This window comes from Castanea sativa, chromosome 6, assembly GCF_040712315.1.
Source record: "Castanea sativa cultivar Marrone di Chiusa Pesio chromosome 6, ASM4071231v1".
NCBI classification, from domain to species: domain Eukaryota; kingdom Viridiplantae; phylum Streptophyta; class Magnoliopsida; order Fagales; family Fagaceae; genus Castanea; species Castanea sativa.
This window is the reverse complement of record NC_134018.1, coordinates 28,228,912-28,256,315: the sequence shown is the minus strand read 5'-3', so window position 1 is coordinate 28,256,315 and position 27,404 is coordinate 28,228,912. Positions and strand designations below refer to the sequence as shown.

The following is a 27,404-nucleotide window of genomic DNA, read 5'->3' as shown; positions in this document are numbered from 1 at the left end:
AAATAAACAAGTGAGTATTGAATGGAAAAGACGGCTAACCAACTAGGAATTAGTGGAGGTAGAAGGAAGTAAGAGCATCCACATCAGTGGATGCAAACTTTCCATCTATTTTGCACAAAAAAACTATTTTTTCTATTTTACACACCCATTTATACAAAACACCCATATCAGTTTATCTATTCTACACATTTATTTAATAAAATAATCATTTTTTTTACAATTTTTTTACACATTTACACCCAGCCATGACCACCGACACGATCGACTTCATCACCAGTCTAGTCTCATCACACCCATCGACGCCACCCCAACTCCGTTCTTTGCCGTTCCGTACGCCGCTGAAACCTGATGAAGAAGACTTATTTTTTTTCCCGATCAGATCTAAGATGAGAAGAGAATGAATTTTTGCTTTCTCTTTTTTTGTTTAGTTCTCTTTTTGAATGGCTTTTATTCTCTATTTTAGCAAATGATTTGATCAAATGAGGAAAAGGGAGAGTAAGGGTTTGATGATCGGTGGTAGTGGAGGCATGGTTTGATCGGCAGCAGCGGAGGCATGAGGAAAAGTGAGAGAGGTGAGAGTGTGGGTTTGATGATCGGCGGTAGTGGAGGCATGAGGAAAAGGGAGAGAGGTGAGAGTGAGAGCAAATGAGGAAAAGGGAGAGTGAGGTGAGGTGAGGTGAGGTGAGAGCAGAGACAAGGAGAGAGTCAGGTGAGAGTGAGAGTGAGAGCAGAGACAAGGAGAGAGCAAAAATTATTAAAATATTAAATGCACATGCTATAGTAACCGTGCATATATGCACGGTTACTATAGCAATTGTGCATTTATGCACAATTTTACACCCACTGATGTAGGTGTTTTTTTGCTCAAAATGTGTAAAATTAGTTATTTTTTTCCATTTTGCACAACTTTGCACATACTGATGGGGATGCTCTAATTGGAAGGAAATTGGTATACAGTCCTACTCTAAATGACGGCGGTGACCCAAAAAAGGGAAAAGGCTCTCTTCTTCTAGAGAGAAGTTTTTTAGATTTTCAAAAGTTATCCACGTTGAATTTTTAATTGAAAAATATAAAGTGAAAAAAAGAAAAAAATTAGAACAAAAAATAATGCTAAACATGAAAAGGGTTGAGTAGAGAAAATAGATATAGGATTTGAGAAACAAAAAATGAATTTAGAAAATGAATCCACCCCAATGATAACCAAACAGGACCTAAGATTCTTGCAATGTAGTAATAAAAGCTTTCCAATCCATTGGACCCCATCTATGATCTAGCTAATTACACAGTCCATATAGTAGAAGAAATATAATAGAGTTTGTTCCTGCTGTTTTGAAAAAATGGGGCCCGTTTGGTACATGTGTTTAAATACATGTTTTTAGTTTTTAAATAACATTACACGTATTTTCACACACTTTTTCACTCACACATATTTCCAAAAATACAAACAACATTACAAGACAAGCAAACAGTGCAGTACATTAGCAAATAGTGCAAAGTTGTCTTTTGCTAAACTAGTTTGGCTTGAAGAGCCACCTTTGTTCCTTGTTGATCAACTAGCTTTGGATGTACCCATCAATTTCTAATTAATGAAATTCCCAATCAGGTTTCAAAAAAAAAAAAAAAAACCCAATAACTATTTCTCAGCAACCAAACAACAAAAAAAAGGGAAAAAGTAAATTCTGCTTCATTCAACCAAAACCCAGCATCCTCAAAACAACTCTCTCTCTCTCTCTCTCTCTCTGAAAGTACATATTATAACCCAAAAACAAACCAATTGTCAACAGCCCTTGCAAACGTAACTATTGCGTAAACCTATTGATGAAATCATCAACCTAGACATCAACCTCCTCATCGTACATGTTGAGATTGGATTGTGCAATTGGTCGAACTTGAAGGATTGAGGAACTTGCAATGGAGGCTAAGGAGAGAGATCAGATTAGAGAGAGGGAGAGTGAGAATTTTTTTTATTAGTTTTTAAATTAAGAAGCTTAAAAATACCAAAATACCCTTTGTTTTTTTGGCATCTATCAATGAACTTTTAACAGAACGACTGTATTGAATAACCATTAAAGTTAGAGGACTGAAATGATTAAAACCAAATTATAGAAGTGAAATACATTAGAAGATGTATTTTGTAATTTAGACTTCTTATTTTTATTATAACTAGCTGTTGGCCGTGCTTTGCATGGGTGTTTTTTATTTATAAATATTAGTGAAAGTTCAAAATAGCCTGTAAAACACTATGAACGTTTAGACCCCCAATTAACAAATTACCAATTCAAGCTTAATATCAAACAAAGTATGTGCGGAAAATGAACATAAGCTTATAGTAGAATTGATAAACAATCTAGACCAAATAAAATTACATCCATAGCAGAAATTAAATGGCAAAGATTAAGAGAAGAGAGATGCAAACACAAGGACAACACAACGATGTGTTATCAAAGAGGAATCCAAAGCCCTCGGCGTAAAACCTCTCCGCCGCCCTCCAAGCGGTCAATAATCCATTAAAGAATGTAGTTGGGATACATGGACAGCAGAAAACCCTCCAAGCTCCTACTCCAACGAGGTTGCACCGAAACCTATTTCTTCTTTAGCTTACCAGATTCCGCTATAACCCATAACATCAACCAATATGAAATTGGCCCATTCTTAACTGCTTCCCAAAGCACCAAACAGCCTTCTCACAGATATGGGTATGGTGAGAAAAGGTTTTGGTAATGTACCTCTCAAGGATGTAACAATGGAGAGGAAGAGAGTAGAGGAATTTGAAGAGTCTCTATGTGAAGATTATGGATGAGGCAATCTTGGCTTTCTCTAGGGTTTCTCTCTCAAAATTCTCTCAGAAAGCTCTCTTCATTTCGTGGGTATAAGGGATATTTATACAGGAGTGACAATGGAATGCGAAGAGTCAGGATTTTCTAAACAGAGCTGGCTGGCGACTTGGCCTTGCGACTTGACTGAGTCGCGAGTTCAAGCCGCGAGTAAACAGAATGGCCAAATTGATTTTTTTGTCCTGTAGTGCTCCAGCTGGCATGACTGTTCGTCTTCTCTGCATGTTTCACTCATGTGCAACATCTGGTGGCTTGCAAGCCGTGGAGCCACCCGTGAGATCCAGTCGCGAATCCCTGCTTCACTGCATAGTTTTGAGCATTTCTTCACACTTTCTCACACACTACCCTTACATGAATCCCACCTAAATACAGGGTTTCTAAGTGCTGAATTATAAGCAAATTGGCACGGAATAAATCCAACAAAATGGTTGATAAATTTCAACCTTACAATTAGTTTTCACATAAATTTCCTTTTAAAATATTTTATAGATGCTATTATGTGGTTGGATTGCATTGCTTAATTTGGTTCAAATAAAGGATACACCAATAAAAAATAGCTTCAAATAAAGGATACACTAATAACTTTTGAGACTGGCTATGTGAGACTAAGATTTGCAGTCTTATATCAAAAAAAAAAAAAAAAAAAATTGCAGTCCATTCCTAATGATTAAACCTTCAAATAAGGTCTTCAAAAAAAAAAAAAAACTTCAAATAAGGGATACACTAATAACTTGTTTGTTCTCATCCATGTTATGTTTAAAAGTTAATTAATAAATAAATAATTAAATAAAGCAAAGGACATGCTTAACACATTGAAACAATTACACATCACATATGTAAAAATAGTTTCACCAAATATATGCCAGACAACAATCACAAAAATAAAAACACCAAATACTTTGGGACTTTGGCAAACATAATAAGCCAAAGTTTACCGAAATTCATTGGAACGTTCTTTTTCAACGGCCAATATTTGGTACACAGAAGGTTAAAGAGAGTGTGAGAGCTATGGGTTTTACCGTACTTTTTTTTGACAGAAGGGCTTTTCCATACTTGATAAGCATACATTTGTTATGCGGATTGAAACTGCAATCTAAAGCCACAAATTTTATATATGTGAACTAAAAAACATGGCTGACCGCTGATGTATTGAACTTGTAATCCAAAGTTACAAAAAGATTTGAATGAACTAAAAAAAAATTGATCATGTTAGCATAACATGCCTCGGATTGAAATTCTTGACACTGTTTGGTTGTTATTGGATAAATCATCTTCACAGCTACAATATAACAATACCAAGACACCATTCAATTTTTGGTGTAAGCGGGAATTGAACCTTATATATTTTATGATTGATAGTTTGTTAATACTATATGGATGCCTATATAGAGTTTTTTTTTTTTTGCTTATATCCCCCCCCCCCCTCCCGCGGGCCAACTTAAAATTCTGGGTTTATCCTTGCATATGTTTGATATATATTATATGGGTAAAAAATCAAACACCTTGATTGATGGGTGGGCTTTTTGTTCGAAACAATTAATTTGTAAGAGATGGATATTTGGACCAACAGTTGATTTTTTTTTTTTTTTTTTTTGAGAAACACACACACACACACACACACACACACACACACATATAGGGGAAGGGGGATGAAATAAAGAAATACACTCACACGCCAACACCAAAATTGCATGCGGCAGTTAGTGTCGCGGAGCAAGTGATAAACTCCTTCTCAATATCACACCTTACCAATGTGGGACTACTCAACAACACTGAGTATTTTTTTTTTTTTTTTTGAGAAACACACACACACACACACACACATATATATATATATATGGGAAGGGGGATGAGATAAGGGAATAGACTCACACGCCAACACTAAAACTACATGTGGCAGTTAGTGTCGCAGAACAAGTGATAAAATCTCTTCTCAATATCATACCTTACCGATGTGGGATGACTCAACAACACTGAGTATTTTTTTTTTTTTGAGAAACACACACACACACACACACATATATATAGGGGAAGTGGGATGAGATAAGAGAATAGTTGAGTTAGAAAAAATATTCAACATGAAAAAGGAAGAAACAGTGACACAAGTCCAACTTATAAAAGATGAGATCAATTCTTGATTGTTTTATCTTCCTCGAAAAATCCAAGGAGTGTTTGTTCTAGGATGAGAATACAAGACTCAACTATATTCAGTGTTACAGAGTTTCTCTCTCTCTCTCTCGGATCCAATCCCTGTTCATGGGGGATCTTTCCCTATTTATAGCTCTAATGCTTCAACCCTTGCCGTCCACCTATAGAGTGGATAATCTTTCAGACAAGATATTTGCCCCATCTTTCTTCTCACCTCCTTTTGAGGCTGATCAGGTAACAGGCTGTTGAGACACTATTCAAGTGTCATTCAACCATTAATGCGGGGGTGGTGGCTTTGTCAGGAAGCTTCTCCCAACTTTTGTTCAGATGAGCTACTGCTGCTTCCCTCGACCAACACCCTTGGTATGGCCTATCATTTCTCTATCCCCCTTGAATCACTTCTTTCCTCGAACTAATATCTTCTTCGAACTAACTCTTTACTCGGACTATTTAAACCTGGGTACTCCATATGAATGTTTAGTTAGGCCTTCCTAGATTTTTGTCTAGGCCCAATATCCCTTTACTCACCTTGGCCCATACATAAACAATTGTAAATTATGTGTTCTTTTTTTTTTCTTTTCGCTTTTGATAGAGTTTCAACATATGACGTCTGTTTCTGTGATTTTGCTCTTTATCATCAGATCAAGATACCAATAGGCTTTTGACATAAGCAGGGATTAAACCCTAGATCTCTTATTCATCAATTAGAGATTTTACCAATTAAGCTAACTGGAACTCACTGCAAATTATGTGTTCTAAATGGGAATCGTCACACAAATATGCGCAAGATTTAGGTACAGTACTTAAGTGCTATTCCTTAGGTTCCCCTTTTAAGATTCTGTCATATGGATTTTTTCTCATGGGCAAGAAGTGTATTTTTTAGTTAAGTAGTCACATGGCTGAATCTTAAAAGGGGAATTTAAGGAATAGTATCTATGGTACTGTACCTAAGTTTTTTCCCACAAATATAACTACGTAATTACTAACATGTTCAATTCCATAATAATGACAGGTTTTTCAAAAGGAATTTAAAAAAGAATAGTACCATTAATATTTGGAACTACCATTAATTTAGAATTAAATGTATTGACACAAGTCATGATTGTTATGTTATGGATAAATTGCTACTTGTCATGTGGCACCATTGTCCATGTTATTCTAAATAGGTAGAGGATTGCGACACTTGTCATCGTTGTGTGCATCCATCAATTGTGGGTTCCAACTTTTATAAATATATTATAGATAGATAAATTGAATGACATTAGAGTAATTTTTAGGCACGTTCGCAATTTGTATGCATAGGACAACATTGAAACAAAGTCAAAATTAAGGATTAAATTGACACAATTGATCTCAAAAAGGACCAAAGTGAAATTGACTTAACGATAATATGATTAATTTTAAAATCATTATAAAAACTTGGTGATCCATGAGAAGGATTAGGGAAATCTTATTCATTATAACATTACAAACCCTTTGAGAAAACAAGATAAAAAAAAAAAAAAATAGAACCTCAAACGGTACAAATCCTGTAACAAATGAAAAGCCTAATTTTGTCGTTCTATTAATATAAAAGTATAACTGTGATAAATTCTTAATTGATTGAGATTGCAGCAAAGTGTGAAGATTTTGAGAATAATTCAATTTTGCAAAGTTTCGTTATGTGCAATTTATAATAGTCTCGTTATGTGCAATTTATTGAGGGAGAAACAATAAATTCATTATTTTGCAAAAAAGAATTATTCTCCAATAACAATAACAATAACTAGTAGCCAACCCGTGTCATGCACGAAAAAATTTATATTAAAATTTGCAAAATTACATGTTTAAAATTTGAATTGAACGAAACAATATCTATTGTTTGCTACAAAGTAGAGCCCATAAATAGTTTGGATTTGGTCCCAAAAATTTTAAAAGGAGAACAATTTTATCCCTTTGTATTGGGTTGGTTCAATTTTGGTCTCTTAAATATGTAGTTGGTTCAATTTTTCTTCAAATTAGGATACATCAGTATAGTCGCATAATGACCAAATCCTATATTTTTAAATTTTACGAGAAAATCAAACTTAAACCAAATTTTAGGGACAAAAAAGGTTAATGTACCCAAAAATCTAATTTCTTCAAAAGCTTATATAAGAGCATGAGAAATTTCTCAAAGACTTTGTCAGAATCAATCTAATCTTCAAAACCTAGAATCCGGTCAACATACTTCACATATCCAAGACCTACTAGCTCTAATACCATAGACCTTTAATCCAAGGGTATATGCACAATCCAAAAAAATCAAAATTCATTTTATACTTATTTCACATCAAAACATAAAAAACCGGTAATATATTATGTGCAAAAAGTATAATATCAAGTATTAACTTATAATAGCCACTCTTTCTCAAAAAAAAAAAAAGACTTATAATAGCTACCCAACAACATCAATGGCTTAGAAAAATTTCAAGCTTCAAAGTCACAAACCTATCTCAAAGTTCAGAACAATGCCTCTAAAGTCTAAACTCAAGGTGGGTTTGGATTGCGCTGAATGCGTCCGTGTTCAGCGCTTTCCTTTTTTTTTTTTTTTTTTTTTTTTTTTTTTTTTTTTTTTCGTTTCGTTTCTGCTATAGGGGACAAACGCCTGTGCGCGCACTGTTTGCGTATTTTTTCAACAACTTTTTATTAAAAATGGGTCCCGCAGTACTATTCACATATTTAAAAATTATTTTGCTATTCACATATTTAAAAATTATTTTGCTATAGTATTTTCAGTTTTCAGCTGTATCCAAACGGACCCTCAATGTCTAGCCTACCACGTTTGCAAACATATAATCCAAGTTGCCAACTATTAGAGTGTTCCATATGAAATTACGGAATCCCAAAATTAATTTATAAAGGGAAAAAAAAACATTCAACATTTAAATTTGAGAGATCCAAAATACTAAATGAATAAAAAAAAAAGAAGTGAAATAAGGAAAAAACCCTTTCTCATTCTGATTGAGGTGTTCTTTTGTCTTGTTAGGAGGCTAGTAGTTTATTTTATAGTCTTTGTATATAGCACTAAATTTTATGTTTTTGACTTTTTGTTTTGCTTCTTGCATTTTCCCCTCCTCTCAGTTTTTCTTCATTCTTCTTCTTCAACGCTCCTCCCTCAACATACTCTTCATCTCTCTCTCTCTCTGTCTGTCTCCCCCCCCCCCCCCCCCCCCTTTCTGAGTTGCAATCAAATAAACTAAAAGAGATAGGTTGTAAATTAAAGAAAAGCTTCACAAATCATCTAAACCAAAAGCATAAAAGTGAATTAAGAAAGAGCAAGGGAATCAAACTTTTGAGGCTCACGACTCTTGTTGCCACTATCACCAAACAAATCTCTCAAACCCTATGACTTCTACATGGGCAAGTCTCTTCCGTCAAACTTGGCTTTGAATAATCAAATTAAAAAATTAATAATGAGGTGGCAAATTAAAAATCAGAATTTTTGTTTTTTTATTATTTAAATAATACTGATGTGTAAAAATATGGGAGCTCTAAAAAAAGTTAAAGGCTTTGGTTTTATGTATATACTAGTCACTAATCCGTGCAATACACGGAATAGTTAAATAAAAATTAAAAGAACTTATTTTGCTTAAAGGTTTATGATTTAGCTTTAAAAAATGTATAACTTGAAAATAAATGAAAATAAGTAATTTTTTGTTCAATATAATAGTTTAGAAATTTTTTTTTTCTTTTATATTATCGGTTCCACATAACACATTCCGGCGTGGGCTATTCTATGGTAATGACTTCACATAATACTCAACTGCAATTAAATCTACTATCTACCACCAATTTAATCTATGTTATCTTGATAGCAGATCTACAAATTGCATTCTCATATTCTTAGAGCTTGTCACATCATTATTATTATCTATATATAATATAAAACTGAAAATTTTGACTTTTTTAGATACTTATGTTAGAATTAGGATTAAAAAAATAATTATAATTTTTTTTTTAATTAGACTTCATGTTAGAATATTTTAAAAAAAGGACTCACATTAGGTTTCAGAAAAAAGAAAGATTCACGTAAAAAAAAAAAAAAAAAACTTTAGGATTAAGGAAAGAAGAGAGAGACTCCTGTTAGGACTCTCTCACTATTTAGTTTAAAAAATAAATTTTTTTATAGATTAAAATGATGATGTCACGTTAGAATATTTTTTTTTAAAAGGACTCACTTTAGGTTTCAAAAAAAGAAAAAAAAAGATTCACGTAAAAAAAAAACTTTAGGATTAAGGAAAAAAAAAAGACTCTTGTTAGGACTCTCTCACTATTTAGTTTAAAAAATTAAAATTAAAAAAAAAACTTTAGAATTAAGGAAAAAAGAGAGAGACTCCTGTTAGGACTCTCTCACTATTTAGTTTAAAAAATTAAATTTTTTTTATAAATTGAAATGATGATGTGAAAAATTGTGGGAGTTTCAGAGATTTCGGTTATATATATATATAGACGAGTTATAGGCTCGTGCGTTGCACGGTTTTATGAAAAAGCTTATGAAATAAATGTATAAATAATTAAATATTTTAATAGATTCAATAAAGATAAAAGAAAAAATTATCAAGTGTAAATAATTATCTCACTAAAATAAGGGGTAAGATTTCTTCCTAAAACTAAATTAAATTGATAATTTCAAATTGAATTTTAAATTGATAATTATTTAAAAAACGTACTAAACAATTGATAAATCTAAAATTAATATAATCTTGATAATATTATAAATTAAAATTAAAGCTGATAATTCAAGAATACATGTGTAGAACATCTTGATGATTTGATGTAACATAAAAATCAAATAAGAAAATTGTTAAAATTAATCTATTAATTCTAATCATATTTAATCATAAATTCTAAGACCCTAACCCTAAGCATATAAATTAGATCAAAGCTAAGAAAATTAGTTTAGACAAAAGGCAACCAATACACAAAACCTAATCAATTTAATAGAAACAAAATACAAAAACAAAGAAGGAGCCTTTAAAAACTTGACAATGTTTTCGAATGTTTTGAATTCATTAATTAAAATCACATGAAGATTAAAAAAAAAAACCAATAATAACACTAAAGAAAATAAACAAAATGAAAATAATAATAATAAAAGAAGAAAGAATGCATACCTGCATTGTCATGGGATTTAGGCATTTACATATTGAAATAAGCTCCACTCCAAAAAGGATATATAGGGTTATATATATTGGTAGAGTTCCATTTGAAATATAATTCATTTAAATCTTATTGAAAATAAAGATATCTAATCAATGTGTTTGTTTTTATCCCATAAAAATTGGAATTAAAAGAAGGTCATATGAATAGAATGAAGAAAAAAAAAAGTTGATTCAACATAACGTAACATATAAAAAATTAAAACTTAAAAAAGAAAGAAAGAGAGAGAGAAAGAGAATGTGGTTGATAGCTATAAGGAATTTTGATATATATAAATATATATATATATATATATATATATTTAAAAATGTCATCAACGTAGAAATTATCAAATTAATGGAGATATATACTTTTTTTTGGAATAGATTTATATTAATCACCTCTTGAAGAATTTAGATTGTGCTTATCCCTTAATAATCAAGTTTTGTAGCTTAATATTTTGATAAAATAATATTAATTTAATAATATTAAAATTTTGAAAATTTAGAGATCTAAATTAAATTTTTGTATGTTAAATATTATCCCCTAATTTAAGAAATATATCCTAACAAATAAAAAAATAATGTTGATTAGATGATAAATATTATCTAAATTAAATTTTTGTATGTTAAATATTATCCCTTAATTTAAGAAATATATCCTAACAAATAAAAAAATAATGTAAATCTAATTTTATTTAATGATAAAAATGAATTAGAGTCCTGGTAGTATACTATTCATTTTTAATTCTTTAAACATCTAAAAATTTAATAAAATTTATGCAATTTGGTGAAGTCGTGTGGTGCAACCACAATGTCTAAGTCCAACTTTTATTATATATATAATATATAGTATGATATAATAATGTAATAATTATGAGAGCACATGGATATTTATTGGGTTAACAATAACTTTGATGGGAGGAAGTGATTCATGAACCTTTCTAACTGGTCAAGCCTGACCTGATCTTCGGGCCTGGCATTGCACATAGGTTTAGCCGCTTAGGTTTGGCCCAGCCGCCCAGGCCCATCTCAGACTGCGCACTGTTTTGTAATTCAAGTAGCATCTATTAATGTTTTTTTTTTTTTTTTTTGATAGGATCTATTAATGTTTCTAACAAAAGGCATTCACGTTCAAATCCGTCACTTTTAACATTGAATTATAAAATAAACAAAAGTAATCCTAATCATATTAAACAAAAGAAAATTGTAATGAAGTGACTAAAGATACCAGATTATTGCATGATTTTCTTGGTTTTTGAGTCTTGCTGTTTTGTTGTACGACAAACAAGTGATGTGCCAAACAAGATTTTCCTTAGGTACAGGTCTTACTGTTTTAGCATGTGCCAAACAATCTATAGGCTTAATTGGCATTATCAACTAATATGTGCATGGCTCACATCTTTGATTTACTTTTTTTTTTTCTTTTTTATAGGAAGACTGCATAGAATTTTATTAATTAAGAAAAAGCAACAAAAACATCACGGAGAAAAGCTTGTTCAAGAAAATAAGGATTCTCTTCAATCCAGACAAAGAAGTCATCAATACTTAAAATATGTTTGGCTAATAAATGGGCTGGCCTATTGCCTTGTCTACAAATATGAGAGAATTCCACATTTCTAAATTCATGAGCAAGCGATCTCACATTGCTTAGTACAGCAGCAACCGATGCAGGAGGAGGAGAAGTATCCTTAAGAGTCCCCTTCAAGCACAAAATCGTGGATAAGCATGTCCCCTGCAAACTGAAGACCAAACTCGCCAACGGGGGCTTGGCTCAGTTGGGTATGGTTTGTTCGCTCTGCCTAACACGCTCAGGTTCGATTCCCGCTACCAACGAGCTCCTATTGGTGGGCATCCTCAGTGGGATTAAAATCCTGCACAGGTGTAATTTCCGCTGGTTTCCTGGCGCCCTGCCCGGGGTGTAATACAACCATAAATCCCCCCATTTTTGTTTACCAAAAAAAAAAAAGAAGACCAAACTCAAAAGCCTTGGCCTCTGTTTCCACAGCACCTAATGGTGCACAAATCTTCTTACTACATGCACCCACCACCTGTCCTTCAGCATCTCTAATCAGTACACCTACCCCAGCTGTCTTCTGTGCACTGAACTCTGCTCCATCCACGTTGATTTTATATTTACCTTGCTGTGGTGTGCGCCATCTAGGAGTTTCCTTCGTCCGTGCTACTGCTGGCATCTCACAACAGAGCTGATATTCCTTCAGGTAATCCAGAGCAAAGTGAACCAAAGCATCACTATTTATCTTCTCTCCACCGTGTCTAGCCTTGTTTCTATTCGTCCACATCGCCCAAGCTATCATAATAATCTTCTCAACTTCCTCATCTCCCCATTTCGCCACCCTATTCACATACCATATAAGATCCATGAAGGAAGAAAACGGTGAATTCATCAACCCCGAGAACATCTAAGATGCCCTCCAAACCTCCTTCGCGCTAGAGCAGTGCCAAAACAGATGCCCTGAAGATTCAGCTTCCAAGTGACATGCATCGCAGCAGCTATCCACCAAGACCTTTCTCCTCTTCAGATTTTCCTTCGTGGGGAGTATGTCCCTGCATGCCCTCCATGCGAAATGCCTCACTTTGTGAGGAAGATTGATACTCCACAAATATTTCCAAAATTTCCTCTGACTAATATCATTTGATACAGTGGCTGATCCTCTATTACCCACCTCCTCCATTGCAATCCAATAGGCAGACCTGACTGTGAACAAACCAGTTGTGGTTGGAGCCCAAATTTGTTTATCTTCCCGAGGACTTGCGCTAAGAGCAATGCCACCTATTATCTCCGCCTCATGGGTAAAAAAACCTGATTCACTACCTCCTGTTTCCACATACCACTACTGGCATCTATCAACTCCATTACTCTTGCATCCGCATGAAGAGTAGTTTGAGGGGAGATGACTTTGTAAGAAGGAGTGGGCAGCCATTTGTCCTTCCAAATCCGGATGCTTCTACCATTCCCTACTTGCCAACGGACACCCTGTCGGACCACCCCTGTGCAGCCATGATACTCCTCCATGCGTAAGAAGGATTGTTTCCCAAACTTGCTTCTACAAAGTCACATTGAGGGAAGTATTTTGCCTTAAACACCTTTGCATCAAAGACTCACCCCCCTTTTGTAATCTCCATTCCTGTTTAGCTAAGAGGGCAAGACTAACTGTTTTAACGGTTTAAACCCCATACCTCCATTAGCTTTTGGAGCACATAACTTTTCCCAACTCATCCATGTCATCTTTCTTTCCTCCTTACATTGACCCCACCAGAAATTCTTTATGAGACTTGTCATTTTATCACATAAAGAATCATGAATTTTAAAATAGCTCATGGTATATGTTGGAAAAAGAGAACTTGAATATATTGTGTTATAGGAAAAAAAAAAAAAACACAAATACATGGAATTTTACAATTTCTTTCTACGAGTTTTTATATTTTGAAATCGTAACATGATAGTTTATTATTAATTGTCATTATCTATTGTCAATGTAGATGTGACCATTTTATTTTGTTAAGTTTATATAATATTTTTATTTTTATACAGTTGTCATTATTTATTTGTTATTGTTTTTTTTTATATAAATTATTGACCTTATATTAATTATTGACCTACATAACTACACTCATACATACATAAATAATACATTTAACAATCACTGAATTTACTATTTTTTTCTTGAATCACTGGTTTTATAACAAAAAACTATTATAACATGATAACAATATACACACGTAACAAGCACACACACTCTCTCATGTATATATAATATAAATTTATAATAAAGAGAGACATTTAGAACTCACAAACACTCACATTTTACTCTTAGAGTCGGAAATACATAGAAAATCAAATAGAGAATAGAGATAAGATGAGATTCACGAGAGAAAGGGAGAGTGATTTGAGTTGTTAATTAGTTTTGGGATGAGTTGATGCAGGGGCGGAGGTAGGGGGGTCGAGAGGGGGCAATTGCCCCCCTTGACCTCACCCAAACCCCACCCCCCTTTTATATATATATATATATATATATATATATATATATATATATATATATATATATATCTTTTAGATTTAGTATTTATTTTGTATAAGTTTTTGTTTGCTTTAAGCTTATAGTTTTCAACTTTGCAATTGCATGTAATTGTGCTACGAGGCTGTCACTCTTGGCTCCAGTTGTAATATACTCTTCTCGGCCTGTAATTAGTAAGAAGCTCTCTTAACTTCGTATAATAATGACTATATATTGATTGTTTTTTTTAACTTTTACTTGTTTGAAAATATACTTATATTCACCTATGAAGTATCTTAAATACAACAACATTTATACTAAATCTAGCGTTACGCACAAGGGGAAAAAAAAAAAAAAAAAAACTTAACACTTCCCTTATATTTATATATTAATCAAATTTTTTTTGTTTAATTAGTTAAGTATTTTTTTATTATACTAATTAAAAAAATTGAAATTGATTTTTTCTTCAATTCTTTATTTTCATCTTGCCCCCCCTAAATTAAAATCCTAGCTCCGCCACTGAGTTGATGTATGTTGTTTGATTTTGGGCTAAATTGATTTGTGATCAGGCCAAGTTGTTCGAAAATATTTTTAAGGGTAATTAAAATTAATAAAAAAAATATTATCTATATTTATATTTTAAACCATGGGGTTCATTTGATCCCTGAATTACAAGTGCAACCGCCCTGATAGGTTTCCTTTTCCATTTTCTTTTTCTTTTTTTAATGATGGTTTTTATGAGTAACTATTATAATAATTAAAATTGCATTTATTGGTTTGGATGATAAGTTCACTAAATTGGTAAAGTTTACTGATATCTAATAAGGTACCTCGATTCAAATTTTACCTATACTAAAAATCACTAAGTATATATTTTTTTCTTGTTAATGAAAAAATCAATAAATATCTTAGTTCGATGATAAAAAAAAATAAATAAAAAATTTTAAAAAATTAACGTAGAGTGGACTGTTTTATTAAGGCAAAAAAAAGCTCCTCTAGAGGTCTTGGAAAGTAAAAGCTATCAACCCACGTTCCTTCGTAAGATTCTAACCTCTCTCTCATCTGAATTTTTAAGATCATCGTAAGAGATTTTGCTCCTTTTTTTTTTTTTCTTTCTTTCTTTTAATTTTAACAACACTTTATACCCCTCAAGATGGATGCATCTATGGATGAATTTAGAAACGCTTTTGCATTTCTGACAAAAAAAAAAAAAGGGGCGATGGCAGTCAAATCACATGAAGTGACTCCCTCTAACTGCATGTACCATTCAGTATTTTGCTCAGATTGGAGACCAACAAGGATTTTAACAAAGAAGCTTTCAAATCCGCCATTCACCAATTTCGGTATTGTTCTCACGGTGTAGTCATCAAACCCGTTGATATTAATTTATTTTTGGCTATCTTTAATAAAGAGGAGAACTTGAGGAAAATCTGGATAATAGTCCCTAGACTTTCAACAAAAGACTTATTCTGATGAAACGTTTTGGTGGAGATCTCAGCCTTAGTAATGTCACATTCTAATATTCTCCATTTTGGATTCGGGTTTTCATTATTCCCATTAAAAGCATGAACAAGGACTTGGGAGTTTATAGTCTCATATAGCCAATCAGAGTAACCGTATCAACTCATGCAAACTTTTCGTCTATTTTATACAAAAAACTACTTTTTCTATCTTACATACGTATTTTTACAAAACACACACATCAGTATATCTATTCTACACATCTATTCAATAAAATATTCATTCTTTTACAATTTTTTATTATTTCTTTACTCACTACTCCTCTCTCTCACATACCCAACACTACCAAAAAAATACTAAAATATTAAATGAACGAGCTACAGTAACTGTGCATATATGCACGGTTACCGTAGCAATTGTGCATTTAGACACAACTTTACACCCACTTAAATGAGTGTTTTTTTGCTCAAAATGTGTAAAATGAGCAATTTTTTGTATTTTGCAAGAGTTGATGTGGTTGCTCTTGAGATTAGTAAAACTTTATCATAGTTGATGCTTCCAAAAGTGATCTTGCTTGGGATCCTTTTCTTTGCATCAAGGTGAATATTGACATCACAAAGCCTCTCAAGAGAGGTAAAATGGTTCATATTGAAGAATTAGATGAAGGTTGGGTATTTTTCAAATATGAGAGATTGCTTATTTTGTTATCGATGTGGAGCGTTCAATCATTATGATTGTGAATGTCCCCAACTTAAGTTATGCTGTTTTTTGACAGATGATGATTTTCAAGAGTCCATGGCTCTGATCCATAGCTCCAAAAGGTGTACAGAGGAAAGATTCAAACTATTTTCCTTCCGAGCCACAACATGAAGATAAAGTACAATTGTCAAAAGAGGAAGAAAGAAGAATTAATTCAACGTCAACACTCTCAAGTGGTGTTTCACACGATGGAAGAAACCAGTGTAAATTCTGGGCGAAAAAATGAATCAATCTCTCTAATTCCAAATTGAATTCAATTTCCAGGAGGATTAATATTTCACCCAATCTGGGAGAAAAACTGGTAGCTTTACCAAGTAAGAGAATACTATACCAGTACGTGCATTGGTACCCAAACTCCCATGTTTCGTGCTAGTTTAAATACCAAGCGTACCAACCAATTTTAGGTGTTTCGGCCAGTAACAAGCGTATTGGCATGTACAAAAACAAAAACAAAAAAAGCCTCTTTTTTTTTTTGTAATTTTTGAATTTTTGTAAAGACTGAATGGTAACTTATATGTATTATTTGTTTCTTAGTATGCAATGAACAATTAAGTTTTCTGTTTTTTATATTTTTTTTTTTAGTTGATACTAAAATCTAAAACTATAAATAATTTGTTATGAATTAAAGTAATGTTTTATGATAAACTTTTATTTTTATTATATATATTTATAAATATAAAAAATAATAGTATACTCAAAATAGTACACCGGTATTAACTAGTACCAAATATATTGTTCCACTTGTCAAATTAGTACATCTTCCGGTACAAGATTGATTCCCTTGAGCTTTACCCCTTTTTCAAATTCAAACGGTATTTTCCAAGATAGCAACCATGAAGTACCTATTCAACCTGATCCTCTATTAATAATTCTATCGGATAAGCCACTCTCTCCTCCTGATAAGGTAATCTCAAATTCTAATCTCACTACTAGAAATGGATACAATGTTGGGAATTTTGATTCAATCCAACATCTATCCTCAATAGATGTTTGTCTGAATCATGATAATTGCGTTGCTTTAACTTCTGCTAACATTGCAAAAAAGAATAAGGTGGTCATTGTTTAGTTAGAAAAATGCTCATCTTTTATCTTTCTCATTATACAATATAATTCTGAATAAATAAAGTCTACCATCAATTTTACTCCAAAAAAGGAAAAAAGTGGACCCTCTAGGATATCTAATATATCGTGTATCAATAATAATAATAATAATAATAATAAGAGAGCCTGGTACATCCGTGGACTCAAGTGGGTTTATCAACTAGCTTGTATAATCAGATCAACTTCTCAACTACAAGGACCAATTCTAAATAATTATAGAACTCAATTATTCGTTTGCAATATTGGAGTCTGAATTAGTACATAAATATTGGCCGACCAAATTGCAAACAAAAAAGGATCCATCTGTAGGAATGATCTCTCTCTGTGTTTGACAAGCAACCGTTGTCTCATGTCCAACTACTAAAAATAATCACAACGCTATTTACTGTATCGAACTAACCTTTTACAAGTGATAAATACGCAGCTACCTTACTAAAGCTGATGTATCGAACTAACCTTTTACAAGTAATAATTACGCAGCTACCTTACTAAAGCAAATGACACATCTCTTCAATACTAGAAATTTAGAACCAAATCTCACCCCTACCAGTAATAATGAATGCATTTACCACTACACACATTAATAGGTAAGATTTGTGATCTCTCTCATTTACCACTCCGGTTCTTTTCTCTCCTTTCCCCTTTTCTTGCTCACACCAATGTCCATTTCTTTCAAGACATGACAAAAGGTTCTCTCCCATAATAAAAAAGGGGGAGAAATAATAATAATAATAATAATAATAAGGGATCGGTTAAGGACATACATTAATCATCCATTTTAGGAAACTTTTTATGGAAAATTGAAAAAGCTGTTAATCCTAATAATGAAGTAATAGAAACTATGACTTCAGATATAATATACTTAAGGAAAAGAATCTGTGACTAACTGACTGATATGTCAAGGATCCACAGCCAACTCTAAAAAATTTGGGGCTAAGGTTTGGTTGGTGTTTTTGTTATCCTAAGCCCGTTATCATACATAGTTTCATATACTGAAAACATGGTAGTACTAGTCACAGAGTAGGGGAGTTATCTTGATTACTCAAAACATGCTCTTCGTTTTGTTTTCCACAGATTAGGATAGAATATGAACTATAAAAACCAATAGAAATTAAAACATTAAAGGGCTTGTATGTAAAATAAAGTTCTCCAAAAGAGAACAAACAGCAACCTTTGCCAGATTCAAGACCAAAAAAAAAGGTTCTTTCCTACTTTCTGTTTCTGTTCTCTAAACAAAAAGAAATTTAAAAAAAAATTAAAAAATACATACATATAAAGCAGATCTTGCATCACGGTTCCAGCTTCAAGGAAACAACTCGCGACTGTCTGTTACGTTTTGCCACATTGACAAAGAGCACTGAGAGACAAGATGGAGCCCACCACGGCCGGCGGACCTTTTGCTCCCCTTTCAGGCAAGCCACTGGAGAGGTAATAGGTTTCAGTATATACAGCTAAGTATCCAGTCCAGAAGTAAATAGCAAAAATCTTCCTAAAAAATACAGACTTTATCTAGAGAACCATGCATCAATTTCATTATTTAAGAGAGAGTACTGCATACACACACAAACAAAAGATGAAGGAGGCACTCATTTCATTATTCAAAAGAATAAAAAAGATACTACACGTCAGTTTCTCAATTAAAGCTCAAGTTGTTATGACAGAAATATGGAATAACGTGAAAATTTTAGTAGTGCAGCTGACTGGAAATGCAATATCATGACTAACATTTGTGCGTATCCGTAAAATGACCTAGATATTTGAGAAGAATGAAACAGTCACAGCCAACCTATTCCTCAAGAGAAACACATCTCATAAATATATACAACCCATGTTCCTTCATGTTTTTAGAAAGATTAATTTTTTCCTCGAAAGTACAAAAATTACTCAACAGCCTTCAGTTTACAAAATACAAAATACAGCATTAGTGAAGCACTCAGATTTTTCCTTTAGATCTTCGACAATAAAATATGACACCGATGGTCTTTGGACCAAATGGCTTTCCCCCTTTCTCTTCATGTTTCTTTTGGCCAATAAACAAGGGTGGGAGAGTGAGGCCAGAGATTCAATCCCAAAAGGTATGCCAATTGTACTTTTATAAGAAAACAGCCACTAAATCAACATTCAAGGTTACGAAATACTAAGGTAAGGGAATGGAGTGCCATCCTCCATAGAAGTTACATTGTTAACGTTCTAAAGCACACCCTCATATGAAGCATACTTCAACAATGCCAAGATTTTATAAGTTTACAACTGAGGCATTCTGAAGTTGTCATGAGAAAAAAGTGATCACAAAAGCTTCTTCCAGAAGAGACTACAGACATAATCAGAGATCTCTAACGATAAAACTTCTAAGAAGTAGCATGTCTAAACAAATTTTCTCACGCTAAACTAACTTCTCAGTGACAGACATCAGATACAAAAATTTGTTGTACACATGCATTTATCCCTGCACCTACACACACACAAGAGAGAGAGAGAGAGAGAGAGAGAGAGAGAGAGAGAGAGAGAGAGACCTTTAATTCGCCTGAGTTCCTTGCATAGAGTGATGAAGTCTCCCCATTTCATGTGGCATCGTCTTATAAACCGAAGAATCTGCTCAGTAGTGAACATGGACATGCCTTCCAGGTATTCTCCATTGACACCATTTTCTTTAAAAATCTGGCGGTAACTACCAAGGTTTATCTCCTCCAACCACAAACCAACATCCTGGCAAAACAGAAAAAAAAAAAAGTTGTGGAGGAGACATGCCAATGAGCCATATATCCCTATCTTTAGGTTTTTATTTTTATTTTTTGAAAGTCACATACACATTACCAAGACTTGAAAATGGCAAAAACATAAGCTTATGTTCCTTAGTTCACTTCTATTAGCACAGTGTACAGGTAAATTTTTAGGCTACATACAAACAAAAATAATCAACAAAACCAAAGCACATTTCCTTCAGTCACCGTTAAAAAATTGCTTTCCACATGCATTTCTTTGAAGCCTTAGCATACCTCACTAGTTTGTTAACAAAAAAATGCATGGTTTTGAAACCCTTTCATTATTCTTAATCCACATCACATAAAACTAGTTTTAAAGGTGAATGAACAACTACCAACTAATGCAAATTTTCTTTTCTCTGTTCTTTTTATTACCATAATTATTTCATAATTACTAGAAAAAGAAAAAAGAAAAATTTGTTTCCTTTATCACCATAATTATTTCATTTTAGTCCCCTTCTGGTTGCCTAATATTTCTTAACAGGCAATCTCTTTTAGTTTCTATTGTGTTATGATGCTGCAATGTCTAGCAACTTTTAATCAAAATATAAAATTTATTAAAGCATTTTTCTTCTGCACAGGATGTATAGAACAGAATAGCGCAGGAAACACAGAAAGAAACAAAGAGATGCAATCTTTAGCAACTGTGCTGAACACCTAGCCAGATCTCGGCCAAATAGCATTCAATTTTCAAACAAAGAACTCCAAAGTAGAAGCATCCATGTCATACATGCTAGGTCTTAGATACATGCAATGGTGATATGGAGTAGGTGCTCCAAGACAATTAGAAGCATTCATTTATAACATGCTAGGTCTCAGGTGATACAGAATTTGGGTAGTTACACTGTAACTTTCAAAATAATGTTGTATGAGTACAATCAAGACCCCATATTGCTCAGGCATTTAACCAATAATTGCAACACTCAACAGTATCACTTTAGAATTCTAATTGGATAGACTTGAATACATGAAGAAAAAAACTCTTTTCAAATGTGCTTATTAGGGTCCTCAACCTCAAATGCGTCATTTCATACCAATCCACATCATTGGAAAAGCAAATATGACATCCATAACAAGACAACAAAGTTAAAAGTTTTATATCCTACATAAACACAAGTCCTTTCAAATTACAAATGCATTGTATAGATACCGGACCCCAAATGAATTGCTTGCACGTTAGGAAAGACCGTTAATTAAACAAAATCAACATATTCTCTAGTTACCGTTATTAGAGCCAATAAGTCAGGCTTTACAACATCAAAATAATCGAAACAAAAACTTTCCAGTCCAAACTTCCACGATTCTACATAACCACCAAAATGAATCACTAAATACTATCAAATTCAACTAATACCCAGATTTAAATTCAACCCAAAATCACAATCAAATTTAAAGAGAAAACAAACTATAAAAAACCCAAAATTTAGAAAAATCAATTATTGTACATACAAAAACAATCAGATAACAGAACCAATTTACCAGCCATGATCAAACCTCCCAAACAAGCAATTCTAGTATATCAGCATAGAAACCCAAATCAAATATAAATAATAATAATAATAATAATAAATTAAACAAGATCTAACCCCAGAAACAGGACCCAAACAACTAGAATCAGAAAGAGACAGAGAAATACAGTACCTCAACAGTCCAAATAAAGAAATCAAGAGGCTCAGGTGGGTGTTCTTTGCTCATCTCCCAAATCAATCCCCCAAAAAAAGAGTACCTAAACCATTTGCAACCAAACAGAGTCTTTAAGAGCTCAAAATTCGAATGAATTTCAACTCAAACACAAAAATATCAAAGGAAGAAGCTTTGTTTACAACATGGGTTCCAGAGAAAAGGAAATCAAAGAAAAATTGAAAATTGGTAACAACCCAAACAAGTGTGGGACTGAGAGGCAGTGATAAGATCCCTATTATTCTGTTTAATATGATTTTTCTCGGGAACCAAACAAAGGGGTAAGAAAAATTTAAAAACAAAAAAAAAAATAGAAAAACTGTAAAGAGAGGAAAGTGAAAGTGCTTACGGTGAGAGAAGGGCGTGTTTGTGGAAAAATGATATGTATGGTATGTTCGTAGTGTAAAGTTTCTACATTTGAGGAGGGCTGGCTGACTACCGAGCCTACACTGACTGAAGTGAGAGAGTGCGTGTGGGTCAAATAGTTTGGTTTTTGGCCACTCTTGTGTGTCTCTACTCTACTTTCTACTATTTATTTTATTTTATGGGGATTGATGGATATTGCCCTCTCTCTCTCTCTCTCTCTCTCTCTCTCTCTCGCCTTTCAGCTCAGAATTACATGCATGCTTTGGCGTTACTTGTCTCTCCTCAAGCTCACTCAACGATTCTTTTCTTTTTCTTTTTTTTTTAATATTATTTCCTTCTCTATTTATGTGTGTGTGTCTATTTATGTAATAACCTTTGAAGTTTTTTTTTTCCTTTTAAATCCCTAATAACAATGTCTAAAAGGTATATTTCAAAAGTAAAAAAAAAAATATATATATATATATATACACACACATACACACATGTAAGGGTGTCAATGTTCGACCCAACCCACGAACATAACACGGACCTGGCGCGAGTTTTTTCGGGTTAGGGTTGAGCTTTAATGAGTTTGGGTTATAAACGGGTCGACCCAAAAACGACATGATAAGAAACATGTCATAAGCAGGTCAACCCGTGTAACCCGCAATAGACACGTTTAACACGCTAATTTATTTGTGTCGACCCGAAATGACTCACTTAACACAACCCGTTTAACTCGTATAACAAATAAATATTCATTTTATTTTAGATTTGTCAAATACCTTTTATATCCAACATATATTTTAAATTAAAAAAGAAAAGTGAGTAATTACAAAAATTTACAAGGGATATAATTGGAAATTGAAACTTTATAAACCCTAGATCTCTAAACCCTACAAACCCTAAATCTCTAAACCTTCTTATAAATATCTTCTTCTTTTTTTAATTTCAGTCATACTACTTTTCTCACGCCCAATTCTCAACTCAAAGTGTCAACTCTCAAATCGGTTATTGTTCTGTCTCTCTCTCTCTGAAGTGTATGCACTTCTTTTGGAGTGTAAAGAACTTATTTCTAGATGAATGTTATATTTTTGTTAAACTATATTATTTTGAATGTAGGTTGAAGACTTGAAGTGTATGCACTACTTTTGGGATGTAAAAAAAATTATTTCTAAATGGATATTATATTTAATGTTATGCAGGTTGAAATGGGTTGTGTTACATTCGTGTTAACCCAACACAACTCGTTTATTAAACGTGTCAAATGAGTTGGGTCAGGTCAACCCGCCTTATTAATAGGTCGAGTTAGGGTTGAAGGATCATGACACGGGTCAAGTTAGGGTTGAGCCATTTAGTCGAATACCCCTACCTCAACACAACACGAACCCGACACGCTAACCCGAATTGATACCCCTACACACACACACTCATCAAATGATTTATTGGCTTGAGCCCTCAAATTCAATATGATTATATTTTTTTTTATACAAGAAAGAATTTCTACTCTAAGGCTTAAACCCTCAAATTCAATATGATTATATTTTTTTTATATACAAGATAATATTTCTACTCTAGCCTAATCTAACGCTCTGTTTGTTTCAATGGAAAATCTTGTGTAAAAATAGTTTTCCTTATTTTTCAATGTTTGGTAGCATAAAAAAATATGAGTCAAAGGAAAACTACCTTTGGTCAATATAAAAAGTATGGCTTATTTTTAGAGATTGTTTTCCATTAAATTTTTTTGGAAAACAATTCTATCTCACAGCAAGCTAAATAAGGGAAGTTAAGAGGTTGTTTTTCAACTTATTTAAAGTTATTACCAAACATTGGAAAATGAGATAGCTTTATAGAAAATGTTTTTTAGAAAATGACTCATTTTCTAGAAAACATCATTATTGAAACAAACAGAGCGTAAGTGTATATGTGTGTGACCACTGCACCAAAAGTGTATTGTTATAATGTAGTATTAAATGTACCTTAGTTGTTTCTCAAAATAATTTACCTTACTTATTACGCTTAGATGACAAGGCTTTATTACAAATTTATACTAACTAATAAGCATTGATGTAATTATCATAAAAAATAAATAATTAAATTAAAGCACCAGTTTATGTACTAGGCCTTAAGATCAAAATTCTACAAATACGTGGCTTCCTCTTTTCTTTTTTTTCGATAATTCAATATTTACAATTTCAGTGGCGGCGCCACGTACATTTCAGGGTGTTCCCAGGAACACCCTGAACTGAAATTTTTTCTTATATATATATATATATAATAATTAAAAATATATATATAATAATTAAAAATATATATATTTGTTTACCTTAAAAAAAAATTTAGGAACACCCTCAATCAAAGGTAGGAACACCCTAAAAAAAAAAAAATTATTTGTTCAGCAAAAAAAAAAGCCAAAAAAAAACTTGGAACTAAAATCTGAAAAAAAAAAAAAAAAAAATGTCACAGAGCAAGTGGCAAGCCCACGGATTCTCGAAAAAAAACAACGGACACCAAGCCCAACATCAAGCCCAACAGATGGTAGCAAACCCAATACCCCACGGATTCTCAAAAAAAAAAAAAAAAAAAATTTAACCTAATATACTGAAATCAGATCAGGCCAAACACTTCACACTTCACAGACACAGACACAAAAAATTTCACAAACGCAACAACCAACAGAACGGATGATGGAGTAGGAGATCGCCAGATCGGGCCGGCTCAAACTCGATCTCCCATTCAAACGGAAGCTACATCTCGACGTGCTGCCCCGCTGCCCGATCGGTCTTCCTCAGTTGAGTTCCTCGCCTCACCACTGTGCCCGATCGGTCTTCCTCAGTTGAGTTCCTCGCCTCACCACTGTGCCCGACGGCGCCGCCCCTCAGGTATTTCATCTATGTGACTCTGTCTCAGTCTCTCTGCTCTCTTTATCTGAAGAGTGAAGAGGGAAGTGGCAAGCCCACGGATTCTCGAAAAAAAACAACGGACGCCAAGCCCAACATCAAGCCCAACAGATGGTAGCAAACCCAATAACCCACGGATTCTCAAAAAAAAAAAAAAAAAAAAAACCTAACCTAATATACTGAAATCAGATCAGGCCAAACACTTCACACTTCACAGACACAGATGCAAAAAATTTCACAGACGCAACAACCAACAGAATGGATGACGGAGTAGGAGATCGCTAGATCGGGCCGGCTCAAACTCGATCTCCCATTCAAACGGAAGCTACATCTCGACGTGCTGCCCCGCTGCCCGATCGGTCTTCCTCAGTTCCTCGCCTTGCCACGCCACTGTGCCCAATCGGTCTTCCTCAGTTGAGTTCCTCGCCTCGCCACTGTGCCCAACGGCGCCGCCCCTCAGGTATTTCATCTATGTGACTCTGTCTCAGTCTCTCTGCTCTCTTTATCTAAAGAGTGAAGAGGGAAGAATGGAAGTGAAAAAAATGAGACTCTTGGACTCTCCCTCTGTCTCTCTGTCTCAGTTTCTCTCTCTCTTTTAATACTTTGAACTGAGGATTGTTATTGTTTTTTTTTTTTTTTTTGTGTGTGATTGTCATTTGTCTGCTTTTGCCTTTTGGTTAGTATGCTTTATAAAGTTTTATTAATATTTGCACTGTTTTTGGAGTTATCCGTTGGTATTGATGTTGGTGTGGTGAGATAAATTAATTCTTTGTGTTGGTGCTGGTGTCTTTTTGTGAAATACAATGGGGTCAGGGGCATTGGGCCCTGTTGAATTGGGGTGGATGGGGGTGTGGCTGTTTGCAATAGTGCAACAAATAATTAATAAACAATCACTTAATTAACTAATAATTAATAAAAAACCATTTAATTAACTAATAATTAATTGAAGGAAGTAACTAATAAATAATAATTAATAATTTAATGAACCAATATATTATAAAAGACAAACAAATTAAATTATGTTACTCTAGGCTAAACAACAATTAATAATTTTATAATTAATGAAACAACAATATAACAAATTATAGTTTATAAAAGTCAAAAAATTAATGAAATAACTAAACAATAATAATTAATAATTTTATTAATATTTCAAATGAACTTATAGTTTATTTGCTAGAATTATGGACAAATATTTGATTAGAAAATCACGTACAAAAAAAAAAATTTCTAAGAAAAATTTTTAGGAACACCCTGGAAAAAATTCATGGAGCCACCACTGTACAATTTAGGAATTGAGAGGAAGATTAAAACTCCGAATATCATGGACAAATTATAGGGTGTCAATCAATTGATTTACAAAACTCTTGACAATTTGTGAGTTCTACTTACTTTAATTGATAATGTTTCTCTCCATCAAATAAGAAATCAAAGTTTATATGTTGGCGTGTGAGTGTATTCTCTTATCTCATCCTCCTTCCCTTATATATATGTGTGTGTGTTTCTCAAATTAAAAAAAAAAAAAAACACACACACACACACCAAAAAAGAGACTTAGGGTATGTTTGGTACGCTATAATAGTTATTGTAATGGAATAGTTATTCATGTGTAATATCAATTCGATCATTTTTTTTTTAGAGAGAGTTTCAACCTATGGCGTCCACTCCTGATGATAACTCTTCATCATCAAACTAAGACACCAATCAGTTTTTGGCGTAGGCAGGGATTGATCCCCAGATCTCTTATTCAATCATTAGAGACTTTACCAGTTGAGCTAGTTGGAACTCACCAATTCGATCATTTGGTTGCATCCTTATTACATGGATTAGTTATTACATTAGAATAACTATTCTTTAAATTGAAGAATAGCTATTCCTCTTTAAAATAGATGTAATAACTATTCATTAGTGCATATAATAGGTTTTAAAATTAATATATTTCAAAAAATATAAAGTTTTCTTATACATCATCTTTTACAAGCTTTCCATATGTAACAACCAAACTTATGAATAGTAATAGTTATTCCATTACAATGTCTCTTGTTTCCAGTAATAAAGATTACTATTCTTAATGTAAATTACATTCAGTGTATCAAACGTACCCTTATGGTTATATTAACTTGATGATGAAGAATAATTATTATAATACTTAGGAATTTTTTTTTATATAGAAAAAAAAATCTAGAACACCTCATGTTATGTATGAAAAAAACTCAAGAACACCTAAATAGTTTAA

The 27,404-nt window shown here is 33.0% G+C and overlaps 1 protein-coding gene across 1 annotated transcript; it reads right to left on the bottom strand.

Annotated features, from left to right (window-relative positions):
- Positions 1-18,569: 18,569 nt before the first annotated feature.
- Positions 18,570-22,422, bottom strand: LOC142640694 (uncharacterized). Its single transcript, XM_075814902.1, has 4 exons — positions 22,273-22,422; positions 21,885-21,969; positions 19,995-20,187; positions 18,570-18,901 (listed from the first exon to the last, which is right to left on the bottom strand). The coding sequence occupies exons 2-4, from the start codon at positions 21,936-21,938 to the stop codon at positions 18,771-18,773; spliced, it is 378 nt and encodes a 125-aa protein (XP_075671017.1). The 5' UTR covers positions 21,939-21,969; positions 22,273-22,422; the 3' UTR covers positions 18,570-18,770.
- Between the last annotated feature and the right edge of the window lie 4,982 nt (positions 22,423-27,404).

What these genes read in the sequence shown, in the direction of transcription:
- LOC142640694 (XM_075814902.1), bottom strand. Translation starts at nt 21,938, where the DNA reads ATGAGCAAAGAACACCCACCTGAGCCTCTTGATTTCTTTATTTGGACT. An exon ending in TCTTTATTTGGACTGTTGAG is followed by an intron (nt 20,188 to 21,884) that starts GTACTGTATTTC and finishes CTGTTTTGCCAG; the next exon opens with GATGTTGGTTTGTGGTTGGA. An exon ending in GGAACTCAGGCGAATTAAAG is followed by an intron (nt 18,902 to 19,994) that starts GTCTCTCTCTCT and finishes TTACCTCTCCAG; the next exon opens with TGGCTTGCCTGAAAGGGGAG.